Raw genomic sequence first — 27,041 nt, forward strand, 5'->3', positions numbered from 1 at the left:
GCAGAGATTGTCTTTGTGTTATTTTATTCCTGAGGAGATGACACTTGCACGTGAATTAACATTTGGAAAGGAAGCTTTGCAAAAAAGTAATTTGAAAAAGTAAGCTCATAACAAAAATGGCAAGCTTTTCTTAATATCATTGGGGGGTAATTATATCCTGTTGATGTTCTTTTAACACTTTTAGTATATAGAAATACAATTACATAGGATACTTTACTTACAAGAGTACAGTAAGGAGGGTAGAAGTACAAAATACTATATAGTTGATCCTTGAACGTGTGGGTTAGGGCTGCTGCCTCCTCCCCCCTCCCCCCCCCAACCCTACAGTTGAAAATCCTCATATAGCTTTTGACTCCCCCAAAAGTTAACTACTAGTAGCCTACCATTGAGCAGAGCCTTACCAATAACATAAACAGTCAATTGACACATATTTTATATGTTATATGCACCATACACTGTATTCTTAAAATAAAGTAAACTGGCGGGGCAGCTGGGTGGCTCAGTCATTTAAGCGTCCGATGTCAGCTCAGGTCATGATCTCACAGTTCATGGGTTCCAGCCCCCTGTCAGGCTCTGTGCTGACAGCTCAGAGCCTGGAGCCTGCTTCAGATTCTGTGCCTCCCTCTTTCTCTGGCTCTCCCCTGCTCACGCTCTCTCTCTCTCTCTCTCTCTCTCTCAAAAATAAATAAACATTAAAGAAAACAATAAAGTAAGCTGGAGAAAAGAAAATGTTATAAAGAAATCATAAGGAAGAGAAAATACATTTACAAGACTGTACTGTATTTATAAAAAAAAAATCTGCATCTAAGTGGACTGGTCAGTTCACACTCAGGTTGTTCAAGGGCCAACTGTATACATTTATAATCTGTGGGAATAAAGTATACACTGTGACCACCTCTCTCTCACAGGATTCCTCTTCATTCCCGACTTTCTATCTGCCCAGGTGGCCTCCTTCCCTGCTCACAACTATGAACCAGCTCAGCACATCACCACCAACTGAAACGAAGATAGACGTACAAGTACGTCTCCAGTCCTCCCTCCTTTTTTTTTTTTTTCAAAATGTTAAAATTATACTGTACACTGCTTTTTGAAAATTAATAGACTTCTTATTTTTAGAACAGTTTTAGATTCACAGAAAAATGGAGCAGTAGTACACTGTTCTATTTCCCCTTCTTCCCAGTTTCCCTTATTATGAACATTTAACGTTAGTATGATAACATTTGTTACTGTTCATGAACCAACACAGATATGTTATTAACTAAAGTTCATAGTGTATTCTCTTTCCCTTAGTTTTTACCTAATATCCTTTTTTCTGTCCCAGGATCCTATCGATGATATCTTACTTAATTTAGTTTCCTTACATTCCTTTTGGCTGTCACAATTTCTCAAATTTTCCTTGTTTTTGATGACCTTGAAGGTTTTGAGGAGCACTGGTCAGTTGTACTGTAGAATGTGCCTACATTAGAATTTGATGTTTTTCTCATGACTAGACTAGGGCTATGAATTTTGGTGAGGAATATCACAGTGGTAAAGTGCCATTCTTATCACATGTTGAGGGTATGTAATATTAAGATGATTCATGACTGTTGGTATTGACCTTGATCACCTGGTTGATGCAATGTTTGTCTGGTTTCTTTACTGTAAAGTTACTCTTTATTCCGCCTTTCAGTACTGCATTCTTTAGAAGGAAGTCTGTATGTGAAGCCTACACTTAAGGGGTGGCAGTTTATGTTCCCTCTTCTTAAACAATTTTTTTTTTACGTTTATTTATTTTGAGAGAGAGAGAGACAGAGTGCGAGCAGGGGAGGGGCAGAGAAAGAGGGAGAGGGAACCTCAAGCAGGCTCCACACTGGCAATGAAAAGCCTGCCTTGGGGCATGAACCCACGAACCATGAGGTCATAACTCTTGAGCTGAAATCAGGGTCAGGCGTTTAACCGACTGAGCCACCCAGGCACCCCATATGTTCCCCCTTCTTTAAAGTGAAGTATCTACATAAATTATTTAGAATGCATCTGCACTGGAGATTTGTCTTTTCATTCCCATTTATTAATTTATTGAGTTACTTGTTTAAACGTATGGACTAATGAAGAATACTTATTTTATACTTTGAATTGTAATCCAATATTACTTATTTTATTGCTCAAATTGTTCCAGCTTTGGCCATTGGGACCTCTTTTACGTGGCTTCTGTGACTTTTTTGCTATGATTGTGTGTGTGTGAGTGTGTGTTCGGGGCATATTCTTACTTTCTGGCACTACAACATACTCCAGGCTCATCTTGTGTATCTCCTGCCCCAGTTCTAGAATCAGCCATTTCTCCAAGGAGATTTTTTCCTTTTTATTGAAAATCGGTATTAGAAACCAAGATCTGGGTTCTGGGTGAGCTCATTGGTACTGGGATGTTTCTTTTAGGGCCTCTCCGTTGACAGAGCAAAGAAACACATGTGTTTATAATAATCCCATATACACATATATCTATAAAAAATCCTCTGTATAACCATCTGTATCTATATAAAATTAGACATGAGTTTTTACAATGTCTTCAATTCTAATTCATTCTACACTCCTCTCCTTGCTATTCTTCATACCTGCTCTTCTCCTTTCCATTCCAACAGGGAGAAACCTGGTTCCAACCATTCATCATCCATTTATTGTTTGATCAGAATATACACATATAGCAATATAAGAATCATTAACCTATACACCTTTGGGAAACAAAAGACCAGTTTCCCAGTTTCCCAGTTTCATTGACTGAAGACCAGTATTTATGTGCAGTTTCTTTTGCCTTTAGTCTTATAAACTCCACTTATTTCCAAAGTTACTTAGGTCAGTACCTTTTCCCCCATCCCCTTCAGTGAGGTTTCCCCCCATTATTGGTAATACAGTGAGATTATGTTGCTACAATCTGCATTCTTTCCTGAGATCCCCCAACCTCCTAAATGTTGGTTGTTTTTGTTTTTGTTTTTTTAATTTGTAGACATTAAGGCTCACTCTGTGTTGTAAAGTTCTACAGGTTTTGACAAATGCATAATGTTGTGTATCCACCATTAAAGTATCATATAGTCTGGTTTCACTGCCCCCAAAATCCTCTGAGCTTCACCTATTCACCCCTTCCCCACTCCTGTTGGACCCCTTGCCAACCACTGATCTTTTTACTGTCTCTATAGTATTGCCTTTTCCAGAATGTCATATAATTGGAATTACACAATATGTAGCCTTTTCAGATTGGCCTCTTCCACTTAGTAATATGCACTTAAGATTTCCCCATATCTTTTCATGGCTTGATAGCTCATTGCTTGTTAGTCCTGAATAGCATTCCATTGTCTGGATGTTTATTTATCCATTCACCTACAGACAGACATCTTGGTTGCTTCCAAGTTTTGGCAATTATGAATAAAACTGCTGTAAACATTCATGTACAGGTTTTTGTATGGGCATACATTTTCAGTTCAATTGGGTAAATACTGCTGTTCTAATAGGCATGTAGTGATTTCTTATTGTTTTAATTTGCAATTCCTTAGTGACATATAACGCTGAGCATCTATTCATATGGTTTTTCATCTTCTGTATATCATCTCTGGTGAGGTATCTGCTCAGATCTTTTGTCCATTTTCAAATTGGATTTTTAATTTTCTCATTGTTGAGTTTTAAGAATTCTTTGTGTATTTTAGTTACCAGTCCTTTATCAGTTGTATGTTTTGCAAAGATTTTCTATCAGTCTGTGTCTTGTCTTTTCATTCTCCTATTGTCTTTTGCAGAGCAGAAATTTTCCATTTTAATGAAGTCTAACTTACCAATTATTTCTTCCATGGATCATGCTTTTGGTGTTGTAGCTAAAAGCTTATTGCCAAAAACAAGGTCACCTACATTTTTTCTTATGTTATCTTCTAAAGTTTTATAGTTTTATGTTTTACACTTAGGTCTGTGATCCACTTTGAATTAATTTTTGTGAAAAGTGTAAAGATCTGTGTCTTTTCAAAAAAAATTTGGTGAATGGATGTCCAGTTGTTCCAGCACCATTTGTTAAAGACTATTCCCTCTCCGTTGAATTGCCTTTACTCCTTTGTCAAAAATCAGTTGACTCTGTGTGGGCCTATCCCTAGACTCTCTGTTGTGTTTCATTGATCTGTGTGTCCAATCTTTCAACAATACCACTCTGTCTTGATCACTGCAACATTATAGCAAGTCTTGAAGTTGAGTAAAGTCAGTCTTCCAATTTCTTCCTCTTTCTCCTCCTCCTCCTCCTTTTTCTTCTTCAGTATTGTGTTAAAAGTACAATATGAGAATTTTCTGAATTTCTTAAAATTTCATCGTGAATATTATGTTTAAATGGCTATATAATATTTAATTATGTGGATCTATGATATAACCAATAACCAATGTTTTTTTTTTCTTTTTAAAGTTCATTTTTTTAGTTGTTGTTATCGTTATTTTTCTTTTTTTTAATGTTTATTTATTTTTGAGAGAGAGACAGAGACAGAGCACGAGCAGGGGAGGGGCAGAGAGAGAGACACACACACAGAATCTGAAGCAGCTCCAGGCTCTGAGCTGTCAGCACAGAGCCCAATGGGGGACTTGAACTCATGAACCGTGAGGTCATGACCTGAGCCAAAGTCAGAGGCTTAGCCAACTGAGCCACCCAGGCATCCCAACCAATAACCAAAGTTGAGTGTAAAAACCTCAGGACATTTGATATCTTATTTTTGTAAATGAAGATTAAAAGGTCATGTTAGCAGAGAATAAAAACTTAAAGAATGGTGGAATTGCAAGTAATTGCAATTTTCTTCCTTATATCAATTTCTGTATTTTCCAAATTTTCTACAATGAGCAGCAATACCTTTTTTATTAGAGGGAAAGGTAAAATATGTTTGTGTTTATTTTCTAAAGTCTGAGAAATATCTCTTTTTTCTTTTCCTCTCTCAATCTGTCTGGATACTTTAATGGTTGCATAGTATTCAAATATGATACACCATAATTTATTTACCTATAATTATGTTACTGGATTAATGTATTTGGAGGAGCAGCACAGGGTAGTGATTAAGAGCTCAGGCTCTGGAACCAGACTGCTTGAGTTCATATCTTTGCTAGGTGTGTCACCTGGGAGCAAGTTTTTTTAACCTTTGTTTTCTCATCCAGGAAATGGGACAGTAGTATCTACCTCATAGGAAACCCGATGTCTTCTGATGTGGTGTGATATGATATTTATATTAGAAAAGATTTTGTTTTAAAATGATTGATACTTAACAGAAAGCCCATCAGATAGAGTGGTAAGCTTGGTTACATAAGGGAGGTGATATACTGAGGGACCTTTTAAATTCTCTTTCCCATTCAGTGCTGAGTAGTGTGTTCAGATCACATTCACTGTGATTAGCCTTAGCTTCTAAACTGAAGGGCAAATGTATTATACACTGATCTGTAATTTTTCTTCTCTTAATATCTTTATCAAGTTTTGGTATCAGAGTTATGCTGGCTTCATAAAATGAATTAGAAGGTGCTCACACTACTCTGTTTTCTCTAAGAGTTTGTGTAAGATTGGTATTCTTTCTAGCTTAAATGTTTGGTAGAAATCACTTGTGAAATCATCTGGGCCTAACCTTTCTGGAAAGTTTGTTGTTTTTTGTTTTTTTTTTAAACTATGCATTCAATTTCTTTTATAGATATAGGGCTATTTGGATTTTGTATTTCATCTTGCACATTTTGTTAAATTGTGCTTTTCAAGGAGTTTGTCAGTTTAATGTAAGTTGTCAAATTTATTGGCAACAAGATGTTGATAATATTCCCTTAGTATTCTTTTAACTTCTGTGAGGTATTTAATAATATCCCTTTCTTCATTCCTGATATTGGTAATTTGTGGGGTTTTTTTCTTTCCTTTGATGGATCTTGATAAACCTGTTAGGGGTTTATCAAATTTGTTGGTCATTAGAAAGAACCAACTAATGTTTATTCTGCTTTTTAAATTGATTTCTACCCTTATCTTTATTATTTTCTTTTTTCTACTTGGGTTTTAATTTACTTATATTTTTCTAGTTTTTTAAGGTGAAGACTTAGATCATTGATTTTAAAATTTTCTTCTTCTCTAACACGAACATTTAAAACTATACATTTCCCTTAACTACAGGAATCTATAAATCCCATAAATTTAAATATGTTGTATTTTATAGTCATTCTGTTTGAAATATTCGTTTTATTCAAAGAATACTATTTCTTCCTTGGTTTATTTTATTTCTAACTGTTGAAATCTATCTTTTTAGATAGATATCTAAAACTGTTGATATCTATCTTCTTAGATATCTTATTGTTACTAATTTCTAAATTCTTTTGTGGTCAGGGAACATATTCTATAAGGTTTTAGACTTTGGGCATTTATGAAGACTTATTTTATGGCCTAGAATAGGTATATTTTGCTGAACACACCATGTGCATTAAAAAAAATGTATATTCTGCAGTTGTTGAATAGATCATTCTATGGATGTCAATTAGGTCAAAGTGACTGATGGTGTTGGTCAGGTCCTCTATGTCCTTAGTGATTATTCTTCTAGTTGTTCTATTAGTTTCTGAAGGAAGCTGGTAAAATCCCCAACTAGGATTGTAGACATGTCTTTTCCTCTCTTTAATTTGGTCAGAATTTGCTTCAGGTATTTTGTAGCTCTTGTTATGTGCATACACATCTATGATTCTATCTTCCTTATGACTTGGCCTTTTTATCATAATGAAATATCCCTCTTTATTTCTGGTAATACTCCCTGTCTTGAAGTCTCCTTTGTCTTACATTAATATAGCCATTCTAACTTCTTTATGCTTGCTGTTTGCTTCTATATCACTTCCATTCTTTTATTTTCAGCCTTTGTGTTTATATTTAAAGTGTGTTCCTTGTAGATAGCATGTAATTGTCTTGCATTCTTATTCAGTCAAACGTACTCTGCTTTTTAAAAATTGTTTAGGTTTACTTATTTAATTTAATTTAATTTAATTTATTTTATTTTTTTAATTTACATCCAAGTTAGTTAGCATATAGTGCAACAATGATTTCAGGAGTAGGTTCCTTAATGCCTCTTAACCATTTACCCCCTCCCCCTTCCCACAATCCCTCCAGTAACCCTCTGTTTGTTCTCCATATTTAAGAGTCTCTTATGTTTTGTCCCCCTCCCTGTTTTTATATTATTTTTGCTTCCCTTCCATTGTATTCATCTGTTCTGTGTCTTAAAGTCCTCATATGAGTGAAGTCGTATGATATTTGTCTTTCTCTGACTAATTTCACTTAGCATAATACCCTAAAGTTCCACCCATGTAGTTGCAAATGGCAAGATTTCATTCTTTTTGATTACCATGTACTCTGCTTTTTTTAAAAAAATTTTTCAAGTGTTTATTTATTTTTGAGAGACAGAGAGAGACAGAGAGGAAGTGGGGATTGGGCAGAGAAAAAGGGAGACACAGAATCCAAAGCAGGCTCCAGGATCTGAGCTGTCAGCACACAGCCCAATGAGAGGCTTGAACTCACAAACCGTGAGATCATGACCTGAGCCGAAGTTGGACACTTAACCGACTGAGCCACCCAGGCACCCCTCTGCTTTTTAATTGGAGTGTTTAGTTCATTTATATCTATTTTTTTTAATGATTTTTTTTAAACGTTTATTTATTTTTGAGACAGAGAGAGCAGAGCATGAACGGGGAGGGTCAGAGAGAGGGAGACACAGAATCTGAAACAGGCTCCAGGCTCTGAGCTGTCAGCACAGAGCCCGATGCGGGGCCGAACTCACGGACCGCGAGATCATGACCTGAGCCGAAGTCGGCCACTTAACCAACTGAGCCACCCAGGCGGCCCTAGTTCATTTATATCTAATATAATTATCGTTATGAATGGGTTTAGAGTCTACCATTTACTATATGTTTTCCAATTGTCACATTTTTTAGTTACACTTGCCTTGTTAAAAAGTAATCAAATGCTTTTTAGTATTCCACTTTAATTTCTCTATTTCTAAAAACTGTACCTCTTTGTTTTATTTTGTTTGTTAGATTTACTCCAGTGATTACAATATCCTTAATTTGTCACAGTCTGCTTAGATTAATATTGTGCCAATAAACTGGTTTCATTTACCTGCCTCCCCCATCCTCTGTTGTTGCCATATATTTTACACATACATATGTTATAAATAACAAAATGCAGTGTTTATCTGTGGTTTAACTTGCCAGCTGTGTTTTGAAGAAATTAAGAAGAGAAAAAAAGTGATAATGTTTTATATATACCCACATACTTTGTATGTATATATACCCACATACTTTATATATACCCACCACTTTGGTGCCCCTTTTGATCTGAGTTTCCCAATGGTGCAGCTTGATGAATTTCCTTTAGATTTCTTTTAGTGCAGGTTTCCTAGCAAAAAATGTTCTCCATTTTTATTTATCTGAAAAGTGTCTTTATTTTGCCTTCACATTTTGATGACTGTTGTCACTGGATATAGAATTCTGGGTTGACAGGTTTTTTTGTTTTTTTTTTTTTTGCTTTTTCTTCTCAGCACTTTAAAGATGTCATTCTAGTGTCTTCTGGCCTCTATTATTTTTGATGAACAGTCACTTTTGTTCCTATCCTTATTCTCCTATATGTAATGGGTCATTTTCTCTGCCTTCTTTGAAATTTTTCTCTTTATTTTTGGTTTTCTGCAGTATGACTATAATATGCCTACATTTAGTTTTCTTTATATTTATCTTATTTGATGTGCACTGAGCTTCTTGAACCTATACATTAATACTTTTTACCAAAATTGAAAATTTTCAGCTATTATTTCTTCTGTGGTTTTTGTTTGTTTGTTTGTTTGTTTACCCATTTCTTTCTGCTCTTCTGGGACACTGAATATATGTAAGTATTGGCATTTGATGTTGTCCCACCTTCCATTAAGCTTTGCCTGAGGGTATTCCTCAGTTACTCCATCCCACACGGGTTGGGTGTACCCTTAGAGGAAAAGCTGTAAAAATGCAAGTCTCATTCTGCAGTTCCTTTCTTTCAACAGTCAAATTCCTGCCAGTTTCTGCCTGCCTTTGGGTACTGTTTGGTGCCTTAAAATGGTTGTTTTTAAATATTTTGTTGATAATTCTTATCTTTGCAAAAGTTAGTCCAACACAAGTTATTGTGCTATTACCCAGCAAGCTAATGATTTTTAAAATATTTATCTTCTGGCTACCCTACCAAATTCTTACAAGTTCTAAAAGTTTTCAAGTTCAGAGTTTTAAGTTTGTATATATTTGATTATAATATCTGCATAATGACAATTTTATTTTTCCTCCTTAGGCTTCTTTTTGTCTAGAACCTCCAGAACAGTGTTAATTAATAGTGGGAGTAGTTGGCAAACCAATCTTGCTCTTTTTTTTTTTTTAATGTTTATTTATGTTTGAGAGAGAGAGGGAGCATAAGTGGGGCAGGGGCAGAGAGGGAGGGAGACACAGAATCCGAAGCTGGCTTCAGGCTCTGAGCTGTCAGCACAGAGCCTGATTCGAGGCTCAAACTCGTGAACCATGAGATCATGACCTGAGCTGAAGTCAGCTGCTTAACCGACTGAGTCACCCAGGTGCCCCAAACCAATCTTCTTCTTTAATAATAATGATTTTAGTTTTTTAGGCATAAATATGATGATGGTTTGTGATATATATATTTCTTAGGCTAAGAAGGTATTTTTTTACTTCTACTAAATACAGTTTTGTCATTTATGTTAGCTAACTAGAATTTCAATAAAAAAAATTTAAAAATACAGTTTTGTCACAAATAGGTAATAAATATCATGAGGTGAGGTTTTTGCCATTTATCAACCTGCTTGTATAGATCTCTTCTTTAACATACTAAATAAGTATGTAACACATCAATAATATTCAAACATCGTTATATTCCCAGGATAAACTTTATATTATTCTTTTAATGTACTGCTAAGTTTGACTTACTAGTACTTCATTTAGGATTTTTGTATTTACATTAACTTTAAACTGATTCCTTTTTATGCTCTTTTAGAACTGGGATTATGCTGGCTTATAACAAATAATTAAAGAAGCATTATGTTGGGGCACCTGGGTGGCTCAGTCGGTTGAGCGTCTGACTTTGGCTCAGGTCATGATCTCACAGTTTGTGGGTTCGAGCCCCGCGTCGGGCTCTGGGCTGACAGCTCAGAGCCTGGAGCCTGCTTTGGATTCTGTGTCTCACCCTCTCTCTGCCCCTCCCCCGCTCATGCTGTGTGTCTCTCTCTGTCTCAGAAATAAATAAACATTTAAAAAAAAAAAAAGAAGCATTCTGTTCTGTGCACTGGGACAGTTCATGTAGTACGGGAATGATTTATTAAAACTTTGAAAGACATTTATACAACTGTATGAATCTGAATTTTTTTTTTTTTTTTAACAATTTGACCAACATTTCTTCTTTTTCCCTGGTTATTAGCATGTTCCAGATTCAGGTTTTCCATTCTCAATTCAGTTTTAGAAATTTATTTTTTTCTCAGAAACTGTTTCACTGAGGTTTTCAAATTTATTTGCATGACATTTTATTTTGTTTGCATAGCATCTTACTTTTGAAAATAACCTCTCAGGGGCGCCTGGGTGGTTCAGTCGGTTAAGCGGCCGACTTCGGCTCAGGTCATGATCTCGTGGTCCGTGAGTTCAAGCCCCGCGTTGGGCTCTGTGCTGACAGCTCAGAGCCTGGAGCCTGTTTCAGATTCTATGTCTCCCTCTTTCTCTGACCCTCCCCAGTTCATGCTCTGTCTCTCTCCGTCTCAAAAATAAATAAATGTTAAAAAAAAAAAAAAGAAAAGAACCTCTCAAAGGGGAGAGAGAGATAATATCACAAAATGCAGAATACATAAAAGCACATTAAAATAACTTGAAATCTCACCAGCTTTATGAAATATTTCATACTTATTAAAATTCATGTATTTGTTGTTGCTTCCTTTTATTCTGCTTCATTTCTGTATATTTGTGCTTTCTTTCCTTTTTCCTTGATTACCTTTGCTGATGGTTTATTAGCTTATTGGATTTCCCCCTCACCTCTGAAAATTCCCAGCTGTTAACACTCATTTAGCATTTACACATTTTTTTCCCACTGTTTTAAGGTCAGTGCTTTTTTAACCATTAAGTTGTGCAATGGAACCCTTTTCAAAGTTAAAGTATTATGTGAAATCACAGTGTATAAATAGATAAAAGCCAAGTGCTTGTGATTCAGACAAAGGGGAGTGAGGGGAAAGGAGGGGATTTCCCAGAGTCTCGCTCACTTGACCTGCCCCTGCTTTTTCTCTTCCTTATCAGAGGCTTATGACTCCAGAGAGCACTGTTACGACAGCCACTGTTCTGATTTATTAATTCTGCTTTTATCTTTATTGTTTCCTTCTTCCTATTTGCCATAGATTTGTTTTATTGCTCTTTTCTGATTTCTTGAGTTTGGTGCTTACTGTATTAATTTTCATTCTCTCTTATTTAATACTGGAGATATTTAAGTCTATGAATTTGTCACTCAATACAACACTGGTTATGTCTTATAATGTTTTATCCAGGCTACTTTCTCAGTAGGTTGTAATTGTAGTTTTGAGTTTCCTTTCTGATCCATGACATAAGTAAGAGTGTGTTTTCAATGTCTAGGTGTGGCAGGGTTTGTTTACTATTTCTTTTAATGTTTATTGATTTTGATAGAGAGAGAGAGAGCAAGGGAGGAGCAGAGAAACAGGAAGAGAGAGAATCCCAAGGAGGCTCTGCGCTGTCAGCACACAGCCAGGCGCAGGGCCCCATCTCACCAATGGTGAGATCATGACCTGAGCTGAAATCAAGTGTTGGAGGCTTAACCAACTGAGCCATCCAGATGCCCCTGTTTACTCTTTTTGATTTAAGTTTTGGTTTTATTTCATTGTGGTCATAAAACAAGATCTTTCTAATTTTGAGTTTTAAAGAAACTATTGATGTTTCCTTTGTAATCCAGTGTTTAATCAACTTTATAAATTTTTTGTCAGTTGTAAATTCTATTTTTAGGTTGAGGTTAGTTTTTTGAATATATTCTATTCTTAGGTTGCAGAGTTTAGTTCACTCCTAACATCTACCTTATTAATTATATTATTTAAATCCTCTATATCTGTACTATCCAAAGCAGTAGCTGCTCTCCACTTATGGCTATTGAACATTTGAAATGTGACTAGTCTGAACTGATATGTGTTGTCAAGTATAAAATACACACGAGGTTTTGAAAATTTACTACAAAAAAGATAAAATACCTCAACAAAAATTTTTATATTGACAATGTATTGAAATGATAATATTTTGGATCTGTTGGATTGGAAAAAATAAGTAAACATCACTAAAATTGATTCCATCTTTTTTTGGTACTTTTTGAAATGAGGCTACTAGAAAATTTCAAATTACATATATAGCTGATGTTTTATTTATTTTTTTATATTCAAATTTGAGTTAACATACGGTGCCATATTGGTTTCAGGAATATAATTCAGCGATTCATCACTTACGTACAGCACCCAGTGCTCATCACAACACATGCCCTCCTTAATACCCATCCCCCATCTAGCCCATCTCCCCACTCACCTCCCTCCATCAACCCTCATTTTGTTCTCTATCATTAAGAGTTTCTTGTGGTTTGTTTCCCTCTCTTACCCCCGCTTCCCATATGTTCATCTGTTTTGTTTCTTAAATTCCACATGAGTGAAATCATATGGTATTTATCTTTCTCTGACTGACTTATTTCACTTAGCATAACACATTCTAGTTCCATCATTGTAAATGGTGTTGTAAATGGTTGAATATCTTTTCGTGTGTCTTTTGGCCGTTCAGAGTGTATCGTTGAAAAGATTTTCTTCAGGAAAAGAATGTAGGTGGTAGACGTTGAGAGCCACAACTGTTTGAAAATGTTTTTCTGGTCTCCTTCTTATAACCAACATCTTGGCTATGTTTAGAATTCTTGAACACAGAATTTTTCCTTTAAAACTCTGTAAAACTTTCATCTTCTGATGTTTATTTTGTGGAGAGGACATTCTGACTCCGTTGTTTTGTAAGAAACTTATTTTTTCTGTCTGGGTCCTTGAGGGATGTTTTCATTTTCCTTCAGTTTTGAAAGTTGAGAAAGATATCTGTAGATGTTGTTATTTATTTATTTAATTTTTTAACAGCTTCATTGAGATGATATGCAGTTCATATACCGTGCAACCTACCCTACACTTTAAGTGTACAATTCAGTGGCTTTTAGTATATCCACAGAGTTGTGCCATTATTACCACAACAAATTTTAGAACATTTTCATCATCCCGAATGAAGACTTAAACCCCTGAGCCATCACTCCCCAATTCCCCTCCCTCCTGCAGTTGTAGGCATCCACTAATCTGTTTCCACAGATTTGCCTGTTCTGTGTATTTCATGTGAATTGATTTATACAATATGTGGTCCTTGTGACTAGTTTCTTTCACTTACTATAATAGTTTTGGAGATTCACCCATATTGTAGCATGTGGCATTTCGTTTCATTTTTTTTTTTTTTATTGCTGAATTGTATTTCACTGTATAGATATAACACATTCATCAGTTGATAGACATTTGGGTTGTTTCCACATACGTACTGACTAGTAAGAATAATGCTGTTATGAGCATTTGTTTTCATTTCTCTTGGGTATATATCTAGTAGTGGAATGGCTGGGTCTTTTGGTAACTCTCTGTTTAGCCTTTTGAGAAACTGCAAGACTGTTTTACATAGCAGCAACGCCATTTTACATTGCCAACAGCAATATATGAGGGTCTCAATTTTTCTGCATCTTTGACAACATTCATTTTTGTCCATCTTTTGACTACAGCCATCCTAGTGAGTGTGAAGTGGTATCTCCTTGTGGTTTTGATTTGCATTTCCCTGATGACAGTTGATGTTGAGCATTTTTTCATGTGCTCATTGGCCATTTGTATATTTTTGGGGGGAGTAAATGTCTGTTCATCTCCTTTGCTCATTTTAAAATTGAAGTGTTAAGAAACAAAGCAGATGAACATAGATGAAGGGAAGGAAAAATAAAATAAAAACAGAGAGAGAGAAACCACAAGAGACTCTGAAATCCAGAGAACAAACTGAGGGTTGCTGGAGGGGTGGTGAGTGAGGAATGGGCCAGATGGGTGATGTGTATCAAGGAGCGTACTTGTGATGAGCACTGGGTGTTGTATGTAAGTGATGAACTGAATTCTACTCCTGAAACCAATACTACACTATATGTTAATTAACTTGAATTTAAATAAAAGAATAAAATAAAAAAATTGAATTGTTTGTCTTTTTATTATTGAGTTGTAAGAATTCTCTATATATTCTACATAGAAGTCTCTTGTCAGCTATATGATTTGCAAAAATTTTCTCCTGTTCTGTGGGTTGTCTCTTGGCTTTCTTGATGACATCCTTTGAAGCACAGTGATTTTTAATTTTTGATGTCCAATTTATTTTTTATTTTGTTGCTTATTCTTTTGGCATCACATCTAAGACACTTACCTAATTTTGGAAATATTACCTAATCCAAGGTCACAAGGATTTATGCTTGTTTTCTTCTAAGAGCTTTATAGTTTTACATTTTACATTTAGGTCTTTGATCCATTTTGCATTCATTTTTGTATATTGTTTGAGGTAGGGATCCAACTTCGGGTTTTTACATATGGATATTCAGTAGTTCCAGCCCTGTTTGTTGAAAAAAATTTTTTTTCCTATTGAATTGTCTTAGCATCCTTGTCAAAAATTTATTGACTATAAATGTGAAGGCCTATTTGTGAAGTTTTCATTTTATTCCTTTGATTTATGTGTCTGCCTTTCTGCTGCTACTGTATTGTCTGGATTGTTGTAACTTTATAGTAAGTTTTGAAATCAGAAAATGTGAATTGTCCAAATTGTTCTTCGTTTTCAAAATTGTTTTGGCTATTCTGGATTCCATGAATTTTCACATGAATTTTAGGAGTAGCTTATCAATTTCTGCAAAAAATCCAACCAAGATTTTTATAGGGATTGCATTAAATCTTTAGATCAATTTGAGGAATATTGCCGTTTTAACAATAGTAAGTCTTTCCATCTCTGAACATGGATGTCTTTCCATTTATTTAGATCTTTAATTTCTTTTAACAGTTTTTTTTTGCAATTTTAAGAGTTTAAGTCTTGTGTTACTTTTGTTAAATTTATTTCTAAGTGTTTAATTCTGTTTTATGCTATCTTAAGTGGAATTTTTCTAATTTCATTTTTGGTTTGTTCATTGCGACTCTACAGAAAGACAATTGCTTTTGTACATTAATCTTGTTTCCTGCAAACTTACTGAATTTATTAGTTCTAATAGCTTTTTTTAGTGGATTCCTTAGGGTTTTCTATACACAAGAATATGTAATCTGCAAGTAGAGATAGTTTCACTTCTTCCTTTCTAATCTGGACTATTTTAATTTCATTTTCTTGTGCAATTGCCCTGGCTAGCAACAGTACAATTTTGAGTATATGTGGTGAGAACAGAACATTCTTATTTTGTTTCTGATCTTCGGAACAGGGGGAAAACATCAGTCTTTGATACGAAGTATGATGTTAGCTGTGGAGTTTTTTGTAGCTGCTCTTTATCAGGGTGAGAAAGTTTCCTTCTATTCTGGTTTGTTGAGTATTTTTTATCTTGAATTTTTGCCAAATGCTTTTTTCTGTTTCTAATGAGATGATCATGTGTCCTTGTCCATATTAGTAGGTGTATTACATTCATTGAATTTTGGGTAGCATTTATTTTTATCTTTTAATTCAACTTCCCGTTTCCTCATTCTTTAGCCTTCAGAGAACTTTAAAAGAACCCATAAATGACACATGCAATACATGTGGTGCAAACCCTGGAAGTTGGTGGCAGTCCACTGTGAAACTTTTAATTTCCAGAACTTTATACCTCATCAAAAGTACTGGTGAGGGCTATCTAAGATTGTTTTGTTTTGCTTTGGTGTTGTTGAACGGTGTGAATGTAAAACAAATTTTTAAGCATGCTTATGTAACCCAACTGTAGAAATTCATAACATTATTTTTATAGTGTATATGACACAGTTTTATATTGCAGGCACTGTTTTTTAATGTGGGAAATTTTGACTGTGTTATTTATATATATTTTAGGGGCAATAACCCTTTTCTGCATACTAAGTATGTAGCTAGTATTTCTGACAATTGTAATCATTATCAATGCATTTTATCTTTGAAGATATCTAGATGCCCCCCCCCCATTTCTTTCAACATAACATGATTTGTTTCATGCTATATATTTCTATCATGTCCTTATTTTATTTCGTTTATTTAATTTAGTTAATGTTTATTCTTGAGAGCGAGAGACAGAGTGCGAGTTGGGGAGGGGCAGAGACAGAGGGAGACACAGAATCCGAAGCAGGCTCCAGGCTCCCAACTGTCAGCACAGAGCCCAATGCGGGGCTAGAACTCAAGAACTATGAGATCATGAACTGAGCCGAAGTCGATGCTGAACTGACTGAGCCACCCAGGCGTCCCTATCATGTCCCTATTTTATAATGTATGTTCACATTAATTGCAGTTTCCTTCTCTTGGACACGTTTTTCTTTCCATGTGAGTTCCTGCACTTGGTTAGATTGTCATTTTCATTGATAATGCTTTTGCTAATCAATTTTTCTTCTTTGAGTGCCTGTCCTTTTGTTCCTGATTTTGTAGTTCCACTCTATTTTTTATTTCAGCTGTATTTATTGGTATTTCTTTCTCATTTCTGTTGGCCTATGACCTTCTATTACTGGTTTATGATACTTATAGGTTTATGAAATTGACCGTCCATCCTCTGCTATCAGAGACAATTAATATTTACATGTTTCTTAGAAAATAGTTATTTTTTGTGATTAACATATGTATTAACATTCCAACTTTATAGCAAGGTCTTGGATTATCAGAAGGCATCACTTATAGGCATACATAAAGTTTTATTTATTTTCTATTCAGGTAAAATTTACATAACATAAAATGTACTGTTTGAACCATTACTAAGTGTATGGTTCGGTGGTAGTAAGTGCACTCACATTGCTTTGCAACTTTAAAGTTTTTGAAGAGAAAAGAATACCCATTTCTTAATCCTTCAGATTTTCCTATTCTCCCTTATTACTTCTTCTTTTCTGTTGATCAACTTTCCATTTCTTTTAGATGCTGAGGAGTTCTTGGCAGAAGGTTTGCGGAATGAGAACCTCAGTGCTACTGCAAGGGACCACAGAGACCATATACTAAGGGGCTTCCAGCAAATCAAAACTAGGTTTGTATAAACTGGTTCCATTTTTCTTTGTCAGCTTTTACACAATTTATAACCACTAAAATCTACTTATACATTAAAGAGGTAAGATGTACTTATCATAGTTCTTTATACTTGATAGAGGCTTACTAAATATTTACTGAATTGAATTGGAGGTAGGCAGGCATGATTAGTGTAGTTAGTATACCAAAATAAAAATATTTTTATAATTATGGACCTTAAGATAAAGAATCTGCCTTAAGCTGTAGACTGTTGTGTTCATCTTTATTGAATACTTTGGCCAAATGTGTGAAAAACTAAACATTTATGCCTGTCCAAGTTACTAAAGGGAAGATGTTAGGCGGTATGACATAATTTTTGTTGTGATTTTTGGTTCTGATTTTACTTCCACATCTCCTTCCTTAATAGAAAACTTAAACCAGACTTACCAGTTGATTCTTTGGACATATTGGAATGTTTTAGTCTCAGACTGGTTTAGAGTATCATGGTCATTGACTTTTTAAAATGAGAGGTCCTGACCTAATTTGTGCCTTTTAGAATGTGAGCGTCTGACAGATACATACATACATTTGCTTGGGGGAGAAAGAATAAAATTTTTCTTTTACAATGTATTTCCTGGCCATCTTTTGCTTGAAATGTGGTAACTGAAAGAGATTTGGGGGATAAGTTGAATGTTATTTTAAGCTTTTCTCAACCCAATGGCAATATGGTTCAGAATGTTTGAACTAAACTCTTAGAAAAGGGAGAACATCTGTAGGGTTATGACTGGGATTTAATTTGTGTGCCTGACTGATCTTAGCATCTACTTTTAAAGCTCACTGAAACTCCTTAGAAGCAGGGAATTTTATCCTTTGGAAGGGCACAGCCAGAATCTATTCCCTCCAGAAATGTGAGAGAACCTCACAAGATGTCCTGCTGGATCTTAATCGATCTTTCCTGCTGGCTAATTAAGCATCACTTTTACTCAGCAACTGGGGACTGTGTAATTATCAGCCTGGGTTGCCCTGAATAATTGAAACAAACAGAATGCAGAAGATGGGAGCTTTTTGCAAAAGTGAGAATATCTGTAATTTTTGGTAGGCTGGAAGAGTGTTTAAAACAAGTTTCTCCATAATGTTACTTTATTAGTAGATAAGTTTAGGCTTACCTGTGTATCTGAAGGTTTAGTTAGTAACCCATAGAATTTTTTTTCTAATTTTCACAAGTTGACCTTTGTATTTACAGGAGTATTATAAGCTTTGCATAAGGAATGAAGGTGGCATTACTTCAAATTGTATTATAGGGAGACGGATGCCCAGAACATAATTGTGTATTGATGGTGCTATTGGTATAAATTTGTGATAAGGAATGCAAAAAAAAAAAAGAATGTTACTGTATCTGTATGGACAAATATACAACGAGGAGGAATTTTCCTTTTCCATATTTGTACCACAGCGTTTGGAAAGGGCTAAACTTCAATCTGAAATTGGTAGTAAAAGGTGATTTTGTGGTCACTCATTATTATCAATTGCTTATTACTTCTTAGTCCTCTTTTTAAATGCACACACATACACATACACCAATGCACACTCACAGAAACTGTCTTTGGTACGGGGTCGAGAGGGTTCCTTGTTCTCCAAGAGCTTGCTGTGCGGTTTGTGGGATAGATGTTCAGGAAACAATCAGCAGGAGCTTTAGGAAACATCTGATGGGAGCTTTCTGTTCATTGATTTGTTGCAAGAAAGATGACACTTTATTTAGAATTTCATAATTATCAGATCATGGAGGAAATGAGGAGCCAGAAATTAGATATTGTACCAGAAAATGGAAAAATGAGGCTTTCCTTTGGCAAGCTGTTTGAAATTGCCTTACATCCACCCATTCAATCATCATCCCCTTAATGTAACCCTTGTTTTACTGAACACTCTTCTTCAGCCATATTGCTTCTACAGTCCTATTGACGGCTGGTCCCCATCATACACTATTTGTACGGATACCGAAAGCTTGTACAATCCCAGCTACATTTACTCTTGTTGTGTGGTACTGTATCTCATGACAAAAAGCCAGGTGTGAAAAGAAATTTGGAAATCATAAAACTTGAGAGTTAAATGTATATGGTAAGTGGACATGTAACGTGGAAAGAATCACTGAAAGTTGCTTCTAACATTGTATCTTTAATCATATTAAGCCAATTATATTTTAGGGTTTGGTACATTTTGAGGGATAGGAACCTATCTAAAACTATGATCTGACACTTCAGGGCTTGAAGGTGGGTAAAAAAATCTCAAGGTAATCTGAGAAAGCCACTAGATGGATATAAATACTGTATGTATATATACACACACACATATATTTCACACACACACACACACACACACACACACACACACACACACCTTTCCATTCTATTGTTATTTTCTTGGTTCGGTTTCTCTAATTCTTTCCTCAAGTTGAGCTGCGTGAGAATGAGAAGGGTAGAGAGGAGTGAAAAGAGCACTGCCTCTGATTCTTGGTAAACTTTAGAGGGCTGGCCCTAATTTTTAGGGTGACTCAGAATTCAGTGGTGTTTGCCATGACTATGGAATTACTGTAAGTCCCAGTGTCTGACTGTCACAGCTGTTATAATGTGCCGTTTGCTACCTTTCTGTTGTCTAGCCCGACTGACCCCAGGAAATGATAGCTGTGTCCAGAGTCGTGGGTGTCCTGCAAGTGCTCATCTGTTTTCCAGAACCAGTGGCTTGACCATTCTCTTTCCTCACAGACTTAAAAACAGACAAACAAGGCATGTCTGAGTGGCTCAGTCAGTTAAGCGTCTGACCTCAGCTCGGGTCGTGATCTTGCAGTTCGTGGGTTTGAGCCCTGCACCAGGTTTTGTGCTGACAGCTCAGAGCCTGGAGCCTGCTTTGGATTCTGTGTCTCCCTCTCTCTCTCTGCCCCTCCCCTGCTCACACTCGGTCTCTCTCTCTCTCTCTCTCTCAAAAATAAATAAACATTTAAAAAATATTTTAAAAAACAAACAAAAATCGTCTCTGTATCTCCATCTGCATACTAGTTTTTTTGGCTTACATGTATTACCAATGAAGGATCATGTATGCCACGTAAGACAAAATGAAAAAATGGGTGCTTTCAAAGAAGTGGAGCCCTTGTGTGGTATTCCGTGTCCTGAGCTGTGATATTCATTGCTCTTCTTCCAACTGCCTCATTTAAACCTTCTCCCTAAAATCTAACAGCTTTCACATTCTGAGTCCAAGTTTTCACTGAGCTCTTTAGAGTATGATTAGGATGAAAGCCAGGCACAGGCTCCTCCTGTTTTATTACGCTGGTCACTGCAGGATCCGCGCCAGATGTGGGACACCTGGAATGAAGCAGACGATCTGCACGTAGAAGCTGGATGGCAGTCTCATGCATTTGCCGAAACAGTCGAGCATTTCTTAAAAGTTTCATTCAGGGGAGGCCATCTGACAGCAAGGATACATTGAGAGTGGGGGAAGGAATGAAGAAAATAGAATATTTTTATTACTGAGGTAGGGACATACATATTCTCTCTTGATGGCCTGTTTTGGAACAACCATTTATGCTCACTGTTGGAAGTGAAGGCCGGAGCCAATGGAAACAAACTTGGAGCATTGTTTCCTTCTGTGAAACTTAAAGGAGTTCCAAAAAGAGACAGGTAGATTTATAGCATATTGAAATGGAAAGAAATCAAGAAATAACTTTCTGTAACAGGATTACGGCAAAAAAGCCACAAAACCCAGGACATTTAATGCATAGGCTGGCAGAGTATCTTGAACATGTTTCATTGTGGGTGGCTAGTACAGCTCTGCATGAAACATGATACATTAATATGAATATCATAATAACAATTCCAGTTTCTTTGAGAACTTCAAGTGTTTCTTTTCGGTTTACCGTGGATTTAACTATAAAGTAGGATTTAGCTTAAGATTATCATCGGATGGCCTTTGTTTTATAGGAGGAGAGACAAAAAGTTAGTCTGATACAACTCTTGGGAGTTAAAAGTTTCAAAATAGTATACCGTAAATACTATTACCATTAATTACATAGAGGGTTTCACTCTTCTTAAGTGCTGGTTAATGAGCTTAAACACCCCAAAAGAAAACACATTCAAATGAAGCATGCTTAAAGAGAACTAAGGTGTAATGTGCTGTTATATTAATTAATACATTTGTGTTGCTTGCAAGTTTAGGTATTTGCTCACAACATCTTTCCGATGTTTCATTTTGCTACTTACACTGGAGTTGCAGTGCCAACTCAGAGAAAAGAAAGAGTAGGAAATAATTGTACCATCCATCTAAGTTTCAATAGCTCTAAAAAAGGTTCAAAAGTCATAGCAATAATTTGACCACATCTCGAAGGTTGATAATTTATTTTTTCCTTTTCTAGTCCCATCCCTGCCTCCCATCCTTAAACTAAGAAAGAAACAAAACCCCGCCAAAACTTCAGGGCTCTCAACTGATCGTTTATATGCCAAATTCCTGTATACTAGTGTTCTGTTATTCAGTGAGTGTATGTTGAGATTTCACGACTGTGTTAAAAGATTTGGGGGAATATACTTATGTGGCAGTGAGGGGTTATATTTATTGTTCTTTGAGTCTGAAATGCTCTGCAGGTGAGACTGATAACATTACCCACTTCTGGTCTCTTGGCTTAACCTGGAAGGGAAAATCATCTCAGTATGTGTTCTTTCCTAGCAAGCCTTCTGCTCTTCCCAAGCAGGCTTGAAGTGTATAACTTGCCTTTTGATGTTATGATGATGATAATCCTATATATTCTTTCACTTGTGAGGATATCTTGGGTTTGGTACCAGCTCCAAGATTAAATTGATCCATTTTTTGTTTCTTTTACACTGGGCTATTGTGATAGTAGTGGGCAGAAACTTCTTCTCCCTTTGGGCATCCTATAAAATAAGTATTTTTATATAAGTAACTCTGATATATAATAATATTTTAGTATTTTTTCATGCTAAGTAATAGGTGGGTTTTTTCAAAAGCATGGATGAATAAATTTGTTCCTTCCAAAAGTTTTAATAAAAATTCTGAGTACTGCTCTCTTTAAACAGAATAACGTTTTGAAATGTGACCTAGGAGGCAGGCAAGTAACTGAACTTGCACCCTTTAGATTGGACTAACTCATTAGAGTAATAAGCTGAGCACTACTCCTTAGCCATACAGTGAGGTCGCTGAAATTTGCTTTATTCCTGATGGAATTACAGCTATCATTATCGCTTGGGCACATTCCTATTATCTACTTAATATGGATTTGTCTTGAAAGGTCTCAGAAAATCCTGTGTCTGTTTTTTTTAATACAGGAAGCTTGTATATTTGTCTATAAACGGAGGCTCTTAATTCATACATTGTGTGAAAAGGTCATTTGTATGAAATCACTGTCTTCATCTTCCCTTGATTTTAAGTCTCATTTTATCTGGAGCTAGTCTTTTGTCCCAGCCCTGCACTATTTCCTTGGCTTATAGAAAGCCAATGAAAAAATGCCTCTCTGCATTCATCTATTTGTGGATTTCCAGGGGGCCTTCCGGATTGTAGTTTTCTCTAATTTGCTTGTTTTCTCTTATTGCAGATATAGACCCACTCTGTATCCACTTTGTGAAAGTAGAGCAAAGGGGAGAGAAATACAAGAGCACTGGGTCAGCTGTCAGAAGCCAAACTCTTTGTTCGGATGTTATTTTTCTAATGCTGACTCATTCAATTGAAGATTCCCCTAACGCCGATCTTATGTTGTCTTTCGAAGTTGCCTCTCTCATCACATTGTTTGGAATTTTTGTTTTTTCCAAGTGTTACAAAACTGCAAACATTACCAACCAAAGTTTGAAACCTCTATTTGATTTTCCTTTATAATGTCGCTATGATTTTTTTTTTTTAATTTGGAAAATGATGCAGGAAATTTCATTTCCTTGGGATTTTATTTTATTTCACAATTCTGCTGAAAATGAGTTGGGCCTAAAGTGGGTTTTTATCATCACACCACGTGAATCATATCTTCTTTGGAAGCCGGATCTTCTCCCCCACTGTGTACACTCATCTAGTCTCCCCAAAGTGCAGTGCTAGCAGGGTTGGTAATGAAATGCGGTCCTACTTATCACGCTCAGGAAAGGGCTCAGAGAAGACGGGGGAAAAGATCAATCCCACAGGAACTTCTCCAGTGCTAGATATCCATATTTAACCCCCATGCATTTAAAATGGAAATGAGATTTCTTAGGGTTTTAGTTTTTGATTTACACAAGATGTCACCGCTTCCTTGGCAATGGGAATATTTTACAGACCTACTGCTGACCCGTTTGGGAAGATCTCAGCCTATCGCCCCAGGTCCAGTGTAGTTTCTTCATATTTCTTTCAAAACTCTCAGCAGTGCTTTGCAATAGCTTTGATTCTTCAGGCTTCAAAGGATGCCCCTTCCAGGGCCAATCCTCTGAAAGAAAAAAAAAAAAAAAAAAGGAAGACCAGTGTAGGGGAACAAACAGCTCATAAAGGAAGGCGCAGCTCTCCCCGTGGCAACTTTTACTGTAGTCCATTATTAGGGAGTTTACAAATCAGTAATACCACAGCTTTGCAAACCCAAGAAAACTCCATTTTGATGCCAGTACTTTGTTGCCAGATTTGTTCCTGGACTGACCTAGTCTTCAAAAGTCCGGCTTTAGATTGTTGTATCGGAGAAACAGTGTGGCTTATATGAGATGCATTATTATTTAATGCTCGAACTCAAACTCCCTCCTGAGTTGGTGAGCCTTGTTGAGGTTCTCATTATAACTTACCAAAAACTTTATGTCTGCATAATCTCCATTAGCTATTTCTCTGAGTTATGCTGGGGAGTGTCTCTCTTATTTGTGAATTCTGCCATACCCACAAGGTCCGTTTTGCAATTTGGTAATTGAGACCTTTTACCATGTCTATTAAGTGCCCTTGTGCCTTTGCTGATGAAAGAACTGAGATATAAGAAATTACACAAAGTAATAGAATTCATAAAAGATTAGGATTTAGGATTTAGAATTTGTAATTAGTTGCTTAGTTCACTTAGCCATTACAAAAAATGAATTGGCATCTTTCAAAGATTATTGGTTTAAAAGAATTGTAACAAATATTGAAGTTTAGTCAATTATACATGCGTACTGAATTGATTAGGTGGAGTATACTAATGTCTAATGTATACTAATTTATTTTGGAATCTATCCAAAAGAAGATGGATGAGTGGATGGATGGATGGATGGATGGATATGTGACAAAGCAAATGTAACAAAATGTGAGTCATAGAGGCTAGGCTGTAGGTATATATGGAGTTCTTTTAATATTTATGCATATTAGAAAATTTTCATAACATAAAAAATTATTATATTAATATTCAGAAATCATGGACTTAATTCACTGTGGTTTCAGAAAACCACAGACTTCCTCAGTTTGGAAATGTAATAAACATATTTGGGATTTTTAAGGATGTAATTTTATAGGAATAGCATTATGACTTTTGCTTTTCTAAGTGAAGTAAAGGATAATCCTCTGGTTTGTTATTTCTGCCATAAGTAGCTAACTTTTATACTTGTTTAAAACTTCTAGGCCAGCAATTATGGAGTGCTAAAATTCAATTCAAGCATTCTGCCCAGGAGATCCTGAAATTTTGATTTTTTTTTAAGGAAAGGCAATTTCTGACTTTTCTCATAAATTTGATAAAAGGAAAGCTAATATGAGATTGGTGGTCCAGTAGGAAATGGAACTCAATTTTACATTTTTAAAATCACTTTATGGTATTAAAAATGACAGAGGTTAGAAACAAAGCTCTTATTCTTTTATTGAACTAGAATTGAAAGTGGCAGAAAATCATTTTGGCCCTAGTGCAGTAAATGTTATCACTAAAACATGTTCGGGGGATATTAGGATAGTCTCTCAAGCACTGGAGACAAAAGTTCACAGAACAAGAACTGATTTTTCTGTCCTTATCTTGAAATTATTAGATGTACAGGAGATGAAAGTATCTTAGCTCCAAGAGGACAGGGGAGTGGAGTGTGTGTTGAAAATGATAATGTCTCCATTCTGGAGAGAGGTGAAATGGAGAGAGTATGGCGGAGTGGGTGTCCCAGCACTGACAGGATGATGGAGGGGGTCCACAGGCATGGGGAGCCAGCACCTGAACCAACCCCAGCACTGGGGAATCCAGAACCAGAGATAATTTCACCCGTGCAAAACTGTGCGCTGATAATGAAATGAAAAGCCAGGGATTCTATTCATTAAAAGAATTGCTTGAAGATTTTATTTAAAAGGCAAATGAAACTGGAGCTGTCAGCACCTACTTTATTTTGAGAATCCAATAGGAGAGAAATTTTAAGTCCATGTGGGAAAAACCAATCATTTTTGAGTGTGCAGTGTGATTATTCTTTAGAATTTTGTGTAAATGGAGCAGGTTGGTAGGCATATGTTTGCTGATCCTACAATGATTAAAATTCAGAATAAGTAAGGCTCCTGTGAAATGGAGTTTTCAGGCTCCAGCCAGTGTTCTGTACTGCCATATGGCATAACTAGAATTAATTGCTGTTCCCAGTCTCTTATTCTTTTACTGAATATCTAGGTGCTCTGTGTGAAATATAAGCGGTTCCACAGAAGTATTTAATCACAGGAGATAGATGTTTGACATGTTCACGAAAGCAGTGTGTGTAGCTAATAGTCGCTTGGAAGAAAAAGCCCTTTGTGAGGTTTTCTTACCCCCCCCCCCCTTTTTATTAAGAAAAATGCATGGACAGGAGAGTTAGCAAGGAAAAGAGGGAAGATTCTCAGGACTTTATAGGTCAGAGTCAATAGAAATGGGGAAGCAAGGAATCTTTTCTACTCGAGTCTTCATTACTCCAGGTGTGGCTCGTGGACCAGCCACAGCAGCATCACCTGGAAACTTGTTAGAAATGTAAACTCTCGGGCTCCATTGAATCAGACCTATTGAATCAGAATCTGCATTCCAATACAAATCCAAGGTTACTTGTATGCACAGTCACATTTGAGAAGCACTGCTCTAACACATACGTTTAAGTTCATTTCAAATTCATTTTCTCAGAACTCAGAATACATATTTCTGGAGATTATAAACTCCTTAAAGGCATGGATGGTCTTATGTTAATTTTTTTTAAAAAAAGCTCTAGCATGGCGCTGGCAAGTGGTGTGAGCTAAATAATGTGAGTTGAATGAATGGGGGAGGGGGACTGTTAAAACCAGAAACTGATTTTTTAGGTCCTTGGCTAAACCTTAAAGCAAGAAACCCTCTTTATTAGAAAATTTAATATTTGGTAGCTAGCCCCACATATTTTTTTTTATTTTATTTTTTAGCCCCACATATTCTTTAACAAAGATAGGATGCCTTTTTTTTTTTAGTTTATTTATTTTGAGAGAGAGCGTGCGCGCAAGTGGGGGAGGGGCAGGGAGAGAGAGAGAATCTCAAGCAGGCTCTGCACTGTCAGTGCAGAACCAGACGAGGGGCTCAATGTCACAAATCGCGAGAGTATGACCTGAGACGAAGTCGGATGTTCAACCGACTAAGCCACCCAGGCACCCCAGGGTGCTTTCTTTTTACCGAGTGTTAGGGAGTACAGTCTCCTATGATAGTATCTCTCTAATGTTCTATGGTAAAAGGGTACCAGGTTGCTGACCATGCACTGGCATTCTACTGGAGCATGGTTGCCAGTCATTCCACCATCGGTGTGACCCATCACCAGCCCTCTGCTTCTGGTCATCATACTGCCTACTCAGTTCTGCATATCCTTGTCTCCACCATCTCTCACCTCCCCCGATGACCTCTCTTCTAGCCTTTTCCCTGT

At 36.2% G+C, this 27,041-nt stretch overlaps 1 protein-coding gene across 2 annotated transcripts in view; it reads left to right on the top strand.

Annotated features, from left to right (window-relative positions):
- Positions 1 to 27,041, top strand: part of SKAP1 (src kinase associated phosphoprotein 1) — a 277,155-nt gene that overhangs the window by 14,407 nt on the left and 235,707 nt on the right. For both annotated transcript variants that reach the window (XM_049637518.1, XM_049637519.1), the window contains exon 2: positions 17,140 to 17,245. In XM_049637518.1, the coding sequence (XP_049493475.1) occupies positions 17,140 to 17,245 (106 nt within the window). The remainder of the gene's footprint in view (positions 1 to 17,139; positions 17,246 to 27,041) is intronic.

The sequence above is a fragment of the Panthera uncia genome, chromosome E1 (assembly GCF_023721935.1).
Source record: "Panthera uncia isolate 11264 chromosome E1, Puncia_PCG_1.0, whole genome shotgun sequence".
NCBI lineage: Eukaryota > Metazoa > Chordata > Mammalia > Carnivora > Felidae > Panthera > Panthera uncia.